Below are 16,442 nucleotides of genomic sequence, written 5' to 3'. Positions count from 1 at the left end.
ACTTTTTCAAAACAAAATGTCTAGATTTCCAGATGCTTTACTAATTTTATGTAAGGTGGAAGAAAGTTCTGTTTTTGTCGCTATTACCAATTAGCCAGTTATTTCTCATCAGCAATGTGTATGTTAGTTGTAAACCTGAGGCAGTTCTGCTTCTCAGGGGACATTTGACAATGTCGGGAGATATTTTTGATTGACGCATCTTGGAGGCTGTTACTGGCATGTAGTGTGCAGAGGCCAGGGATGGTACTAAACATTCTGTAATGCAGAGAGCAGTCCCTAACAACAACTTATCTGACCCAAAATGTTAATAATGCCATGGTTAAGAAAGTCTGATAGGGCTTCCCTGGTGGCGCAGTGGTTGAGAGTCCGCCTGCCGATGCAGGGGACACAGGTTCGTGCCCCGGTCCAGGAAGATCCCACATGCCATGGAGCAGCTGGGCCCGTGAGCCATGGCCTCTGGGCCTGCGCCTCTGGAGCCTGTGCTCCGCAATGGGAGAGGCCACAACAGTGAGAGGCCCGGGTACCGCAAAAAAAAAAAAAGCCTGATATATATAACTTCATTCTAGGGGAATAAAGTGTCACCTATAAATTCAGCATCCATATTTATACTGCCATGACACCATTTAGCCACTGACATATATGTATTTCATATATTGTGAAAAAGATTTGACATGGCTTGACATGATGTGAAGGACTTGTTCCTCAAAGGTTATTCAATTGTAGTAAGTTATCAGTTTCATCTTTGCACCTTGTAAGTTACAGAAATGACTTTACTTCTTGTGATTGAGTTCATGTAATTCTTCGTGTGTTTTTTTTTAAGCACTTAAATATAAATCCAGTTATACAAAGGAGAAAACCATTTTTCTGTCAGTTACTGGACTAGTGCTCACTATCATTGTCATCATTGGAGCCATTCTTTTCATTCCAGGTAAGATATAAAGTTATTACGAGGGCAAGAAGGATTGATAAGGTTGAGGGCATTTCTGGGGAGGTGCATATTAGTTTCCTAGGGCTGCTGTCACAAATTATCACAAACTGGGTATTTTAAAACAATAGAAATTCTCTCACTGTTCTGGAGGCCATAAATCTGAAATAAAGATGTTATCGGGGACATACACCCTCGGACACTCTAGTGGAGAATCCATTCCTTGCCTCTTCTACCTTCTGGTGTATCTGGCAATCTGTGCAGCTCCTTGGCTTGTGGCAGCATGACTCTGATTTCCTCCTTGGTCACATTGTCTCCTCCTCCCCTCCATGTCTCCACTTAATTTCCCTCTGTCTCTCTGTTACAAAAATACCTGTCATTGGATTCAGGACCCACCTGGATAATCCGGGGTAAGCTCCTTCTTTCAGATCCTTAGCTTAATCATATCTTTTACTATCTAAGTTAATAGTCACAGATTCGGGGGATTTGGAGGTGGACATATCTTTAGGGCCACCATTCAACGCACTCCAGAGGCACACTTCATTGGCCAAGACCTGGAAGTGGGAACAAATGTGGGAAGCAAATCTATCTGAAATTGCAGTTGCTTGTGAAGGATGGCAGTGTGAGTGGGAAATAAGGGTCTGCAGCACATGGAAGGAACCGCAGAGACAGGCTGGGACTCACACGTGTAAACTGTAGAAAGCCTTTGTTGTTTTTTGAGCAGAATACAGTATAGGTGTAATGTTTAGGAACATAAATTTGGCAATTCTGTTTGCAACTGGAGTTAGTAAAGACATGGGGAGGAAGGAGATGAATCAGAAGACAACTTGAAAGAACAACTGCTTTGACTTTGGGAGAGGTTGAATATAGCAAATGAAGGGAATGGTAAGAGATTCCAGAGTTTCTCACTGGAATTATGTAAGGTAGGTAAGAAGGGGGAAGAGCCAATTCAAGGTTTGACGTGTTGAGACTTAGATGTTGACATTTAAATGTCTTAAGCTTGGTCTTGAATAATCCAAAAAAAGTCATTTATTTTATGTGAAGTTTTTGGGGAAATATATTTTTTAAACCTTTTGTAGTTTATAAGAGTAGTATTGAAATTAATACATTTAATAAATTAAATACTTTAACACCCCATAATAATAGGAAGTATGTAGGAAAATATTAATTAGTATTTTTAATTTTTATCAGGTGAATATTCAACAAAGAACGCTTGTGGACTTGGTTTAATTGTAATTCCTACAGCAATATTAATATTACTTCAGTACTGTGTGTTTATGATAGGTGAGTATTTGTTATAGCATGATTTTGCCCACCTTTTTTCATTTAAAAAGCAGCATTTTTGGTTAAAATATTCTTGTATGATTTTTTTTAACAACTCAATAGAAGTTGGTTTATTAAAAGATTTCCCAGGCTATTCTTAGTGATATTTTCCCCATATGGATTAATTTTAAGGTTAACTTCAGTTTTCAAGGCATTCAGTTATCTTGTAAAAAATGATTTTCATATATACTTGATATCAGAGGTTTTTAAAATTATGCTACATAATTCCTTAATGATTATCTTCATATTTTTATTTTAGTTTTTTGAAGCTATAAGTAGATATTAAACATGCCCTTTCTCTTCTTTTGCTAAACCTCTCTATTTAAAATTCTACAAAACAGGATTATAAATAACAAATAATAGATTTATTTTTTTGTTGTTGTTACTGGCAAATCTTTACATTGTAGTTTTAAAAAATGATGTAGATATCCAACTATAATTGATGTCATTTTCACTGCATTTTGGGAGTAAATCATTAATGTATTTTTTATATCATTAGAGTCTGTTTGTTTCTGTTTACATGTTTAACTCTCAGCCTTAGAGCCTATCTCTGGCTTGCTGTACACTGGAGGGGTATTGATTTGTTATAAAATCACAGATCTAGGCACACAGATAGAGGTTCAGATGCTTACAGTGGCATGTTTGTGTAACGGTTCTCTCCACCAGAGCAGTTCTGTGTGCATGTGGCAAAGCCAGGCATAATAGCCATTCACGTGGTAAAATGCACAAGGGTGGTGAAAGCAGCACTGTTTTAAGATTCGGGGTAAAAACTGCCAGTCCACCTCAGCTCACTGTGAAAATTAAAGATTGCTGAATGTGTGTATCTGGAGCTGACCACTTGTATGGAAAGGCAAGGTTTAGATCACTGGAAAAGAATCTACCATCTGACAAGGAACTCCAGAGGCAGTCTTTGGTCATAGGGTATTATTATTGATTGCACAGAACACAAGTAGGACTGATTGCTTTTTAAACACTCTCAACCCACTTTTCCTCTCTCCAGCTGTGGGGATGTCCTTCTTCACCATTGCCATATTGATCCTTCAAGTACTGGGCCTCGTGCTCTCTGTGGTTGGATTCAGCCTCTGTGTCTCAGGTAAAAGTCTCATCCTTCTCTAGTCTCACTTTGTCTTACCAGGGATTTCATTTAGAGTTCTTCTTTCTGTTTCTTTTTCTTTCTTCTTCTTTTTTTAATATATAGACTTTATTTTTTAGAGCAGTTTTAGGCTCACAGCAAAATTGAGTGGAAAATACAGAGACCCCATATACCCCACATAACAACCTCCTCCGCTATCCCCCAGCAGAGTGGTAAATGTGTTATAGTTGTTGAACCAGCATTGACATATTACCACCCAGAATCCATAGTTTATATTAGGGTTCATTCTTAGTGTTGTACATGCTATGATTTTGATAAATGTATAATGACATGGATCATAGTCATAGATACAATATCATACAATAAAGTTTCGCTGCCCTAAAAATCCTCTGTGCTCTGCCTAGTCATCCTCCCTCCCCCTAAACCCCTAGCAACCACTGATCTTTTTACTGTCTTCATAGTTTCGCGTTTTCCAGAATGTCTTATAGTTGGAATCATACAGTATTTTGCCTTTTCACATTGGCTTCTTTTACTTAGTAACCGTGTCTTTTTGTGGCTTGATAGCTCTTTTCTTTTTAGCACTGAATAACATTCCATTGTATGTATGTACCACAGTTTGTTTATCCATTCACCTATTGAGGGACAGCTTGGCTGCTTCTGGTTTGGGGCAATTAAGAATAAGTTGCTCTAGACATCCATGTGCATTTTTTTGTGTGGACATAAGTTTCAACTCCATTTGGGTCAATACCAAGGAGTGCATTTGCTGGGTTGTACGTTAAGAATATATTTAGTTTTTTAACAAATTGCCAAAGTGTCTTCCAAGGTGGCTGTACCATTTTGCATTACCACCAGCAGTGGATGAAAATTCCTGTCACTCCACATCCTTGCCAGCCATTTGGTGCTGTGAGCTTTTCTTTTAGAACTCTCATTTTCACCCCACTGAGAACAGTGCTTTCCACATTGCCATAAGAATATTGGCTGTATATGGCTTGTGGGCTGATTGTTCCAGCAGTCAAACTGCTATGCCTATATTTGTGGGAGAGCTTTTAAAATAACCAGGCTCCATCCAATTGGTTGGAGCCCTAGCTTTACACACTATTTTCCATTAGTCTTGATGTGATACGGTACATATTATACAGACAAAGGCTTTTTTCTTTTAGTAATTGGGGGTCATTTCACTGACTGACTTAATAGTGATGAACATATGTAGATAATTTTTGTTTCTTGATAATTAGAAAAAGAATTAATCTCCTTAAAACTCAATATTATTACTATAATTGCTAGCTCTTTTTTAAAAGTTCAATTATTTCATATGAATTTCTAATATAGAATTTCATTTGTTTTTACAGAGTGTACCCCAGTACATGGTCCTCTTCTGATTTCAGGTTTGGGTATTATAGCTCTAGCAGAATTACTTGGATTAGTTTATATGAAATGTGTTGGTAAGTCAACCTTACTTTTGTTAGCCTATGCCAGGAAAATGTTTTTGGTTAATTCTTACTGTTTAGGACCAAAGAAATGCATTGGTAACTCCAAAAATGAGAAAATACAGTGAATGCTGCTGTATTTTTAAAATAAATTTGGAATTATTTGGGAGGCAATAAAAGAGGGTAGAAATCATATGAACTAATGAAAAGTTTAGATTATTAACTAGTTAAAAAGAAAATAGCTATATGTTTTAGAATGTATAAACTTTTCTATACTAAATAAAAGGAGAGATTGTTGAGGATTCTTTTTTTTTAATTAATTAATTTATTTGTTTTGTTTTTGGGGTTTTTTTGGCTGTGTTGGGCCTTCGTTGCTGTGTGCGGGCTTTCTCTAGCTGCAGTGAGCAGGGCCTACTCTTCATTGCGGTGCTCGGGCTTCTCATTGTCGTGGCTTCTCTTGTTGCTGAACACGGGCTTTAGGTGCGCGGGCTTCAATAGTTGTGGCACACAGGCTCAGTAGTTGTGGCTTGCGGGCTCTAGAGCGCAGGCTCTATAGCTGTAGCGCATGGGCTTAGTTGCTACATGTGGGATCTTCCCGGGCCAGGGCTTGAGCCCGTGTCCCCTGCATTGGCAGGCAGATTCTTAACCACTGTGCCACCAGAGAAGCCCCGAGGGTTCATTTTAATTAATAAAAAAGGATTTTTAATTCGCCCGTTGTTTCTATGATAGAGTCCTTTCACAGAGACCTGTTTGTCAGTTGCTCTTCTTGCAGACTATTTACAGACCTTGACTCCCCTAGTAGACAGAATTAAAATTCAAAATCTGTCACTTTTGTTAATTAAAGAGCAGTGTCCTCTGGCACTTGACTTTTTAAAATATTTTTAGTTAAAACCAGTATAATCAGAACATTGAGTTTTAAATTTTAGGCTTTTACTACTCTTAAAATCAGTTGTGAGTAAGTGTGGACTTAGCTTATTGTTTCTAAACTTTGTATTTAGTCTTCCAATTTTCAAATAACAGATCTCTGTGTAAATTCTTATTTTTAATATGTTTATGGAGATAGATGCCTTTAATATTAAGTACCTGAAACTAGTGTGATGTCTTACTTAAGCTAAAGATATTTCCTACAATCTGGTTATATTAATCTCCCTTAAATAAAAGATTTCTATTTTTTATTTATGAAGTAAAGCAAACTCTTAAACATTTGTCAAAATAATCAAAAGTTACAAATTAATGGAGTAAAAAGGTCAGTCTTTCTGCTTTGCTTTAGGTAAACTTTATATGTTTCTAAAAATTAACATAAACTTTGAATTGTTACAGTCAAATAATTCCCCACATGACTTGTATAGTACTTTCAAAGAAGTTTTACCTTTATTTATGAACTTCAGCTTTTGCTGACTAATCATTGAGTTCAATTATTTTATATATTTTTGCCCCCCTTTAATTAATGCTTATTAGATAAACAAGTAAAATACTTAACTAAAATTTACTTATCTTTAGTTTATGTGTTCATAAGTCAGAGTGGTCTCCTCAATGAAAGTTTCTTAGTTCAAGCCATAAAGTACTATTAAGACTTCTAAAGCAGAATGGCATTCATTTGTAGGCATTGTGAGTATCACATTATGACTGCTGATACAGATTCTATTTTTGTTGAGTCTTCTGATCACCATTTGTCTGGTTCTTGAAGATGACACTGCTGCTGATGTTGCTCCCTATGAATACTTGAGAACAGTATGTGACCTGCAGTATCCATATAGCGTGATGTAGTATTAGGTGTCTTTGACTGATGATCAGCTCTTTGTTCTTTTTTTCCCCCTCATTATCTGGATCACGCTCCCTTTTATTCCCGTGTTCCCACATGCCTTCCATGTCTCACGAAGACCAGCAGGTCTGGAGATGCTGACTCAGTGGAAACAGACATTGTCTAGCTGTTACCCCCTTGACCTTGCTCTCCCCCCTTCTCCACTGCTACATCCCTAAGAAGCCTCTGAAACCAGTATAATTACAACCGTATTATTCTCACATCAAATTCAAAGTGAAACTGAAATCCTGGAAAGTTCCCCAGATTATTTTTTCTTTATGATAGTTTGACATATAAATATACCATATGTAAGTTAAGAATTTAGTCCAGTTTTATTTACATTTTGAGACTATTCTAAATTAACTTTTCAAATCAACTTGTCTGATACCAGAGTTCAGAGAAATACCTTCGGTCAGTCGAAGGGCAAGAAGAGAAAAGGTACAGGAAAGTAGCTCTTTAGATAACGTGGTAGACTAGAAAAGTTGGTGTGTTTTTCATATATAATCTTAATGTGTAAATCTGAGTATATATAACATTAAGGTTGCAAATTTGAGCATTTGTATCAGGAAGTAAAAATTGTAAATGCTTCCAATGTAACTTTTACTTGTTGCAGAGGCTCTGTTTTGGAAAAGTCTAAAGAATGTGTCTTGATTTAAATGCAATAAAATCCTCAGATAGTTTTTTTTTAAAAAAAACCAAGCTATCTTGGAGTAAGTTTATGTCCCTATGAGAGACTTAACTTTTATCGTTTTCATTATTTCACAGTTTAAATTTGTAGCCTTAATTATTACTTTAAACAGTAGGATTTTAAGTTTTCCTCTGTTGTTCTTTTTAAACTGTGTTAGGGTTTTTTGTTTGTTTGTTTACTGAAACATTTAAATTTCATAAAATGAAATCAAGGGCTGAGAACAATAAGAATGTGAGAACATATAGAAGATTACAACGAACTAACCAAACTCATTGAAGTTGGGTGTGTTACCTATGTAGGATGCTTATGTCCATTCTTCATAAGGGTCAATACTTTTTAATTTTCCTAAGCCATTGCTATTTAGTTCAGTATAAGGGAATATAGTCATGTTTTGATATGAATCAACGTACTAGCAGTCAGAAACCATATTTACCACATCTCAGATATTTTAGAATGCCATGAAATAGATATGTAGACCTCAGTGATATTTTCTTCCCCACTGTTGAGGAGAGGTGAATCTGGAATCAATAGAAAAAGTTGTCCCTGAAAATTCAAAACCTGGAAATATATTTATAGCATGGGTCAAGTGTTTCTGGGAGAGAAGAACAAATGCAGACGAAGCATTGCAAGTGAGCTCGTATGGAATGCTTAAGGCTTGTGATTTAAAAATATATATATATACATGGCTGTCAGTGCCTTAGGCCCATGGTAACAGCAGATAAATCACAATCATTCTTTAGTCACATAGGTCATACGCCTATTGGAGAGGATTAACTCAAGCAAAATTCACTTCTACACTGTTTGGTTTTATAATATTTGAGGGATCACAGCTGACTGGTGCCCTTTGAATCCCTGTTCTTTATAGATATCTTTGTTTCAGAATGGGCTAGCCAAATGTGATGTTCCTTGAACCTGAGAATCAGAACTCAGAAACTCTTCTTTACACGTTATTAGGGTTATTAAAGGAGTTGCTTGGCAGTTCTTAATACTAATTCTGATAAATAATTTATGAGCTCGAAAATATAGCTCTAAAATCTTACCTCTGACCCTTCACATTGCCAATCAGAAACTTACATAGCTGTTCAGATCTCTTTTCCTTGATAGAACATAGACACAGGACATGGTTTAGTTAAAGTAAGTTGTATATACATGTAACTATCATGATTGTCCCTAATAAAGTTCTGTAATTCTGCTTGGTTTATTTGGGAGGTTGCTAAATGTGATTTACCCAAATTCCCAACACATTTCACTCCGTAGTACTTTGAAAAGAGGTTTCCTTCTTGTTTGGTTGCAAGGACCAAACCACTCCCCAGGTGCCTCCAGTAAAGGAGATTTACTTTGAAGCCACACATGACACTAACAGAGATGGGAATCTCATGAGAGCAGATCTATAACTGGGCCTCACAGAGTAAGTACAGTAAGTAGTTTAGGAATTGGAAGAATCCAGTACATCTCTAAAGACTGAGTCATCATTTGCCCTCTCAGTAACAAGAGTTAGCAGACGCCCTCCTGCCAGTGTAGTTACTTAGTTCCTTTCTCTTTGGTTCTTTACCTGCTAGCCAACTAGCTCATCCTCTCCTTAATGTTTTTATTTTTTATCCTATTCATGTCTTCTCACTGGTATATTTTCTTACCTTTGGCTCTAAGCTTCAAGCTCTCTTTGCTTACTTTCTGTCTCCTTTGCTTACTTTCTCTTTGCTTACTTTCTGTCTCCTTTTCACCTTTCTTTCCCTTCACCAGCTTTCTAGTCTTCTTTCTGTGTCTCCTCTCCAGGTTCCAATGGGAGAGAGAAACTTTTCAGGCCAGTCAGTTGCCATTTCCCCCGTTGGAGTGAGCCTTACCTGCTTCTGACTCCTCTTGGGTTGGGTCAGGTGTCACCTCTGATTGGCTTGGGTCAGGTGTCACCCCCATTTCCCATCAGTTTTAAAAGCTTGGTAGAGTGGACATGGAGGAGTGGTAGGACATTATTAGCACAGAAGACCAGAGCAGTTCTGGGGGCCTGCCTCCATCTGCTCATAAGTAAATTCAGTGCCATCATCCAATCCATAGACCAGTGGAACTGACTATCCAGTAGCATCAGATTCCTACAGAGTCACTCGCAGGATGTTGCCCCTTGATGCTTATACCTGTAGGACTCTGATTCTGTATTTAGGACTGGTTTTAGCTTCTCTGGGACCTTCTCACTTGGTTTTTGTAAGGAAGTTCTCTTTTCTTCCCTATGCAACTAGAGCGGTTCTTTTCCCTTTTGTCACTTTCTTCATGCCCTGTATACCTTCATCTTCATTAACCAATCCATTGAGCAGCAGTGAAGGGTAACTTGAAAAGCTAAGAAGGGATACAGAGAAGGGCTTGATTGTAGCTAAAACTAGCTGCCTAGAATAATTCTCTACACTCAGAGGGATCTGATATTTTCTTTAGTTTGTTAGCTAGGTGGAGCTTTGAAAACTGGAAAGATGGAAGAAGAAAAAAAGAAGACTGGGCTACAGGGAACAATAGCAGTGAGCTAAGGGTGGGCGATGGAGTGGTCATTGCCGTATTCTTTCCACATTCCAGCTGGGTCAAGTAGGCAGGCGTGTAGAGCCTACAGAGGGGCTGAGTCGATGCCAAAGTTTTTCCACCACAAAGTGTAACAAGTGGCTGATTTGGGGGGATATATGGCATGCACAAATGAGAGAGTGTGTGTGTTTATTATTTGATTGGGGTGGATTATTTGCATCATTTTATTCTGTCAATGTATATAATTAAGGGTGTTCTGTATTTTTTAATAGTCTATCAAAGCCAGAAATCTTTCAGTGGAGTTTCTGGCACCTTTAGTTTTAGCCGTGAACATTTTATCTTAAAATTAAACTTAATATTGCCTTAAGTTCTTTCATTTATTAAATTCATTTTCTTATTTTTTAATTCCATCAGCTTCCAATCACAAGACTATACAACCTCCTAGGGTAAGTTCAAGTTTTTTAAATGAATTGGGTATGATCACTTGATGGTTTAGTCTGAGGAATGGTGATTGAGATATTGAACCCCATTGCTCTCTGTTTGGTGTGACATAAAATTAAGAGAACACTGAAGTCATTTCATGACCTTTGCATGGATAGATCCAATCTATTTTAAAACTTCTGTTTGGTCATTTACTAGCAGTGGGATAGAATAAGTGATTCCTTAAGATTGTGCCGTCTTCTCACACCCAGAACTGAAAAGTTTATGTGTAAGAATAATGGTCGTTATCTGCTGAAGGAAGCCGATTCCAATATATTGCCTCATCTGCTGGATCCATTTGATGTGCATATACAGAATGATATTTCAGGCTTTAAAATGTGGGAGAGAAGTTTATATTAAATTGATTTCATTAAAAATGATAATCTATAAAGTAAATGGAAATATGGCCGAAAAATAGCTGTTCTGAATTGATTCATTTCCCTCCTTCCCCCATTTTATAAGCATTTTCTTCCTGCAAACTGTACTGTAGTTTTTACGATATCTTGGCTACCTTAATAAGCTACCTGAGAAAATTCCAAGAAAAGGAGCAAATTTAGGAGATAAACTGAGAGGGATTAATGAGGGGGTGTGAAATAAACGTTTGTAGATAGAGACTCATCCTGGTGACAAGCACAAGAGCTACTTTATGGAAATAAGATCTTGAAAGGACTGTATTGTATTCCTCTTCCTATAAAGGATTAATAATAGCTCTGTCTGGAATGCCAAAAGCAAGACTCCTGTCTGTGGCAGGAAGTGGAGATTACATATACCCCTAAAGCTGATAAGCCTCAACAGACGTGCTTGAGAGGCGAGGGAAGTGGGGTTGCATCTTACCCCAGGTGTTCACTCTAAAAACATTGGTGCCATAGCTACATTGGTCACAAACAGCCAGAAGTTTTAAAAGTGCCTCTGTTAGACATAATCCAGCCATTAGACCATTAAATCATAACACTTTTTCTTTCCCTTTTACTGAGTTCAATTTGCGTGACTTGAAAATGATTGTTGTGTTCTCATCTCTGGCTTAACTGTATTATTTATTATGTTGCTATCCGTGTTTGTGCTTCTCAGTTACGATTTCTTGAACGGAGAGAGGCAGGGTGGGGTGGGAAATTCTGCATAAAAAAAGAATATTAAGAGAATAATTCAGTTATTATAAAACTAATAGCTAGACTTGGCAAGCTTTGCTTTTCTAACTAACTTTAATTGCTTTACTTTGGGTTTTGACTATATATATTCACTGTTTATCTATAGTTCAAATGTTAGCATATATAAATTTTAGTAGAAAAGGACATGAAATAAATTCTATTTTATGTAAATATATTTTAAATATTTTCCAGAAAGCTGTAGAGGAACCCCTTAATGGTATGTGGTTATTACAAATTTATAAATTCTTCTTGATCCATTACCAGTTCATAATAATTTGAATTGGCCCCCAAAGTAGTTAGAATGCGGTCTATGCCTTGGGAAGAATCTAGGTTTTTTAATTGCCTTAACCTCTCTTTTCTTGATTATTCATCAAGAATTAAGAGTATCGCTTTTGTAACATTTTCACCTCAGAAAAATGCACTGTTCTGTGTCTCTCCAGTAGTTGCTTGTGCTAGCCAGGTGATAGCTGGGTGTGGGGACTATTGCCTTTTTAATTGGCCAAGATGAAATGTAACACCCCTGGCAGAGAAGAATTTCAGTTAATTTCAATTTCTAATTATAAATTTCAGGAAGACACAGGTTGTCATCTTGGAGTGAGACCAAAACATCTCACTTTCTTTCTCCCTAAATCTAGATCTGTATTCCCAACTTTGTGTCCCTTTGTGGAGCCTGTGGGTATGATCCACAGTAAGGCTTTTGTAATCAAATAATAACCTTAAAATTAATTTGGCTTTATAGCTGTGGAATAGTTGGCATGATATTAACTGCATATTTGTCTAGAAATGATTTCTAATTGTGGAATCTTACTAACTGCTTGACTTGTTACTAATTCTTAGCATTTAAAGAATCAAAAGGAATGATGAATGATGGTAAGTATAAAATGCACCTACAATTATAGGTGGGTTAAAATATGGACATTGAAAAGAAATAAAATTGCTTCTTGAAAGTATGGCTTTTTTTAAATAAAAGGGACACTGTCAAATCATAAAGGCCTACATTTCTTGGTTTCTAAAACTTCAATCTACTCTGTTAAAAGTTGCAAAACTAGTAATATAAATAAGCTGTAGGGTGTCACTAATCAGACTCTCCAGTCTCACTGCTCACAACAAAGAGGAATTACTTCTTTTTTTAAAAAGGTATTTTTCAGATGCAATGTCTGGCGACTGTAACTTTAAAATGCTTTTTATACGACACTTAGATAATTTGGCACAAATCTTTATCATCTTGACAGGGTTTCTTTTGTGCCTGTGTTGGTGATTTTTTTGCATTTAACCCATGGAGACTTAATATCTCTGCTTTTCCAAGCAGGAACTGGGTTCTAACCTTTGGGGAAAGGATTTAAAAAGAGAGAGAGAAATGTTTAGGCACTTCAGCTCTTGGGAGGGGGAACTCTGGGCTAATAACTTCTAATTTTTATTGACTTTCAAAGACCTATATTTATTAGTTCTTAAAGATAAGTAAGTCTGAGATATTGAGTGCTGTAAGCATTCATTTTGATTTTACCTTAACATGCTCTGATACTTTAGTTCTGTTAACATTTTAAAAACTATGTTTTCATTTTATCAAAACTTTCTTCATACCTTTGCTATTTACAGTCATTCCTTGATCATGTGAATAGTCTGCTTCGTATTTTACTGTTTAAAGTCTGTGACCTGCCTGCTCACCTCTACACTGAAGTGCAGCATTTATCTCAAGAAGCTATATTCCCCTGAGTGTAATTAATTTTTGCATAAGATTAAAAACACGCTGACTGTGTCTAGTGGACTAAGTTTAAAACAATGCTTAGACTGTGTTCAGTAAGCAGTCACAGAAAGATCCCACTTTTGTAATTTTGCGTCACAGCCTTTATGACAAAAAATGCATGCTCTCCTAACCACTGCCCTCCTAAAAAAGCCATGATTAGCAGGAATGCATTAAATGGCATTTAAAAAAGAACTGGTACCTGAAAGTGTGGCATGGATTGTCCGTGTTTGCATTCTGGTGTTTTATTTATTAATTTCGTTGTTTTTTTTCCTTTTCCTACTGTGGTGTCATTCCTCTGTAGTTGTATGAAAAAACTAAACACTTCTTCATTTTCAGAAAACCAGTAGGAGAACCTTGAGTGCCTCTTCCTTTGTTAGTTTCCTTTAAGATGTGACTTTTTTTGCACCATTGTATCAGGAGTTAGACAGTAGTTTTTGTGTGTTCATAGTGCGTGAAATCTATACTGACCTTTGAAATTCCCTTAATTTTGCTAATTTTTAGCTGTTCACAATTTGTGGGTTTTTTCCAAATGTCTGTGGTGGGTTCTTCCTACCGACAATGCACAATGCCCATAGTGTAACTGCCTTGTTGGTGAGTGAGGTTCCAGGTACCCTCTTGGGACCACAGTCCCATTTCGTCTTTCACTTATACCTAATCACATGTTTAGTTCTCTTACCTTAAATGAATGGCGTCGATCTAAAGTGAAAGTGATAGAATATTGTTCTAGGATAAATATCTTTTGCTTTGGAAGAATCAATGTCTCTTGGCTTCTCCGCCAACCCAGCAAACGGAGATTATCAGATTTTGTTGATTTTTATTTCCATTTGGCATTGGCCTTTTACTTACTGCAACTAAAAAGGCTAATGATTTGACTGGTTTATGTCTGTGACCTTTGCAAATCTAAGATTAAATAATTTTTCTTTATTTTTAGGTACCATATATCTGAAACGATTTTCAAATTTTAAAATACATCAACTTGTTAAGGCATAGAAAATAGACATCATAGCAATTATATGTTCATTTTTCAATTTTCCAGAGTAACTGAAGTAAAGTGATGGACTCTGATTTGGAGAGTAGTACGACATGAAAGAAGTACACTTGTGTTTAAGCACCGTGGCCTTGATTCACTGTTTTGGAGAAGAAAACAAGAAAAGTAACTGGTTTCCATCTATGGGAGAAAGTAAATAATTGACCTTTCAATGATTGTTACAGTTAAGTTTTTATTCAAAGCGTTTTTAATTTAGTTAATAAAAGAAGTATGATCTGTGTTGTGTGCCCAGTTGATATCCAGTTTTCTGTTGTTATTTTTATTCGATTAGGGGCAGAGTAGAGTGGGCAACTTCCAAGAATGATGCCTTTCAGATCCTGGGGCCTCTTGACTCTAGGTCACCAGTTTAAATTGGTTCAAGGTGAAAATTTCCTGGCACTAACCTGGTTACCCAGAGCTATCTATGAAAACAGTGGCTTCCGTCAAGCCTTCGAAAACTCAGGTTCACAGCCACTGTGGCAACTATGGTGTTAGCTGAATAATGTGTCTGCCACTTCCAGGTCACGGGAATAACATTAAGCACAGACAGGAATTCAGTTGGGAACATCTTGTAGGCTGCCTACGTGGGATGTGATACTGATGGGGATCATGGTCTTCATTCTTGGGGGTTGCCACTCACACATTGTTCCTTCAACATACAGTGTACCAGACCCTTTCCAGATTGAGGGTAATTTTACTGATGGATGTTTTCTTCTTTTCTTCACACAACCCTTTACATCCTGTCTTGTCCTTCTGTTATTTGCTTCTGCTGCTGTATGAGATGTAGCACTTTTTCTCCTCTTTGAACATGGTCCAGTGACACGGTAGCATCACTGCAGAAAGGAGCCAGACTTATTCTCAGAGAACTATGTTCACACTTTTCAGCAGAAAGAGCGATGGTTGTAACATACGTATTCCCTTCCTCGGATTTGAAGGCACAATCTACAGTGTTTCTTCGCTTCTTTTCTGATCTGGGGCATGAAAAACCAAGATTGAGATTTGAACTATGAGTCTTCTGCATGGCAACATAACGTGTGTCACCGTCAGGCCGATAGGCCAACCCTGAACGGGTGATTTTATTACTGTTGTATCTGTGTTGCATGATAAACACCCCTCATCTTCCTCCTGTAGTCCTGCCTCATATTCACTTTACTCTAAGATTGAAAAGTAAAACAAAACCCACGTTTCCTACCCCCATTAGAAGAAAATTAACATTCTGACAGTTGTGATCGCCTGGAGTACTTTTAGATTATTAGATTTTCTTCCCTTGTGGGTGTGTGTGTGTGTATGCGCTCATGTATAAGATAGGCACATGTATCTTCTGTATGGACAACAGTGGAGTACCTACAGGAGAGCAAATGTTAATTTCATGCTTTTAGTGAAAACATTTAAAAACAAAGATCTTTATTGGGTGGACTTATATTTGATGTGAATATTTGATCACTTAAAACTTTAAAAAATTCTAGGTAATTTGCCAAGCTTTTTGACTGCTCACCAGTGCCCTCTAAAAATACTAGTTATTCTTCCTGTTTGTGTAATAAGACATTCATGTTTGTAGTTGCATTATTAATACTTATTTCTTAGTCCACTGAATGTTCCCACGTGCCTCTTTTATGCCAAATTACTTGTCATATTTTACGTTGGGACCAAGTGGTTTGCCCGTGGCAAACCCAAACTTATAACCTGCTGATGCCTCGGAAAAGTGAACACACTATGAAGACAGCTCTTCTTAAAGAAAAAAAAAGTTCTTCCCTAATTGTGTTCCTGTCCAAAATATTCTCATATGTAGAGGGAGCTGTATTCCTTTATACAAATTTGGTGGCTCCCTCTGCTCTTTTTCCTTCAGAAAATATTTATATTTCACTAATATTGTTTGTTCCTTTAGAAATCAGTTTTGATGAAAGGAGTGGAAAAGCAGTTGGACTTGAAAAAGATCCAAATTCCTATTCTCTATTAAGAAAAAGTCAGGTATGAAATCTTTATAGTAAACTTTTTTATGAACCAGAGTTGTACCTTTAATATGTAGTCAGTTCTCATTTATTTGGGGTTCAGTCTTGGGACTTATCCATCCTTTGTGTTCTCTTTAACACTGCCTGTCTTTTGAGGCATTCACTGCCCTAGACAACACACAGAGGTAGCAGGAGAAATACCAGATGAAGTCCACCCTTGCTGTTCCTCATCAGCTTCTCTGGAAAAGGGACCACAGCAGCAGGAGCCCTCTTACTTGGGCATCATTGGGCCAGTTCATTCTCTTTAAATTAGACTTACAATGGCAGGAAGTTTTCTGTCACAC

General features: G+C 37.1%; 1 protein-coding gene across 1 annotated transcript in view; it reads left to right on the top strand.

The window, feature by feature from the left end:
- The window catches only part of CD47 (CD47 molecule), a 55,184-nt gene extending 40,778 nt beyond the window's left edge, over window positions 1–14,406 (top strand). The window contains exons 4-9 of the mRNA XM_060098743.1: window positions 821–928; window positions 2,117–2,209; window positions 3,249–3,341; window positions 4,691–4,783; window positions 10,168–10,199; window positions 14,159–14,406. Coding sequence (XP_059954726.1) covers window positions 821–928; window positions 2,117–2,209; window positions 3,249–3,341; window positions 4,691–4,783; window positions 10,168–10,199; window positions 14,159–14,167 — 428 coding nt within the window. The 3' untranslated portion in view covers window positions 14,168–14,406. The remainder of the gene's footprint in view (window positions 1–820; window positions 929–2,116; window positions 2,210–3,248; window positions 3,342–4,690; window positions 4,784–10,167; window positions 10,200–14,158) is intronic.
- Window positions 14,407–16,442: the final 2,036 nt, after the last annotated feature.

This window comes from Mesoplodon densirostris, chromosome 5 (assembly GCF_025265405.1).
Source record: "Mesoplodon densirostris isolate mMesDen1 chromosome 5, mMesDen1 primary haplotype, whole genome shotgun sequence".
NCBI lineage: Eukaryota > Metazoa > Chordata > Mammalia > Artiodactyla > Ziphiidae > Mesoplodon > Mesoplodon densirostris.
This window is presented reverse-complemented; position numbering and strand designations above follow the sequence as displayed.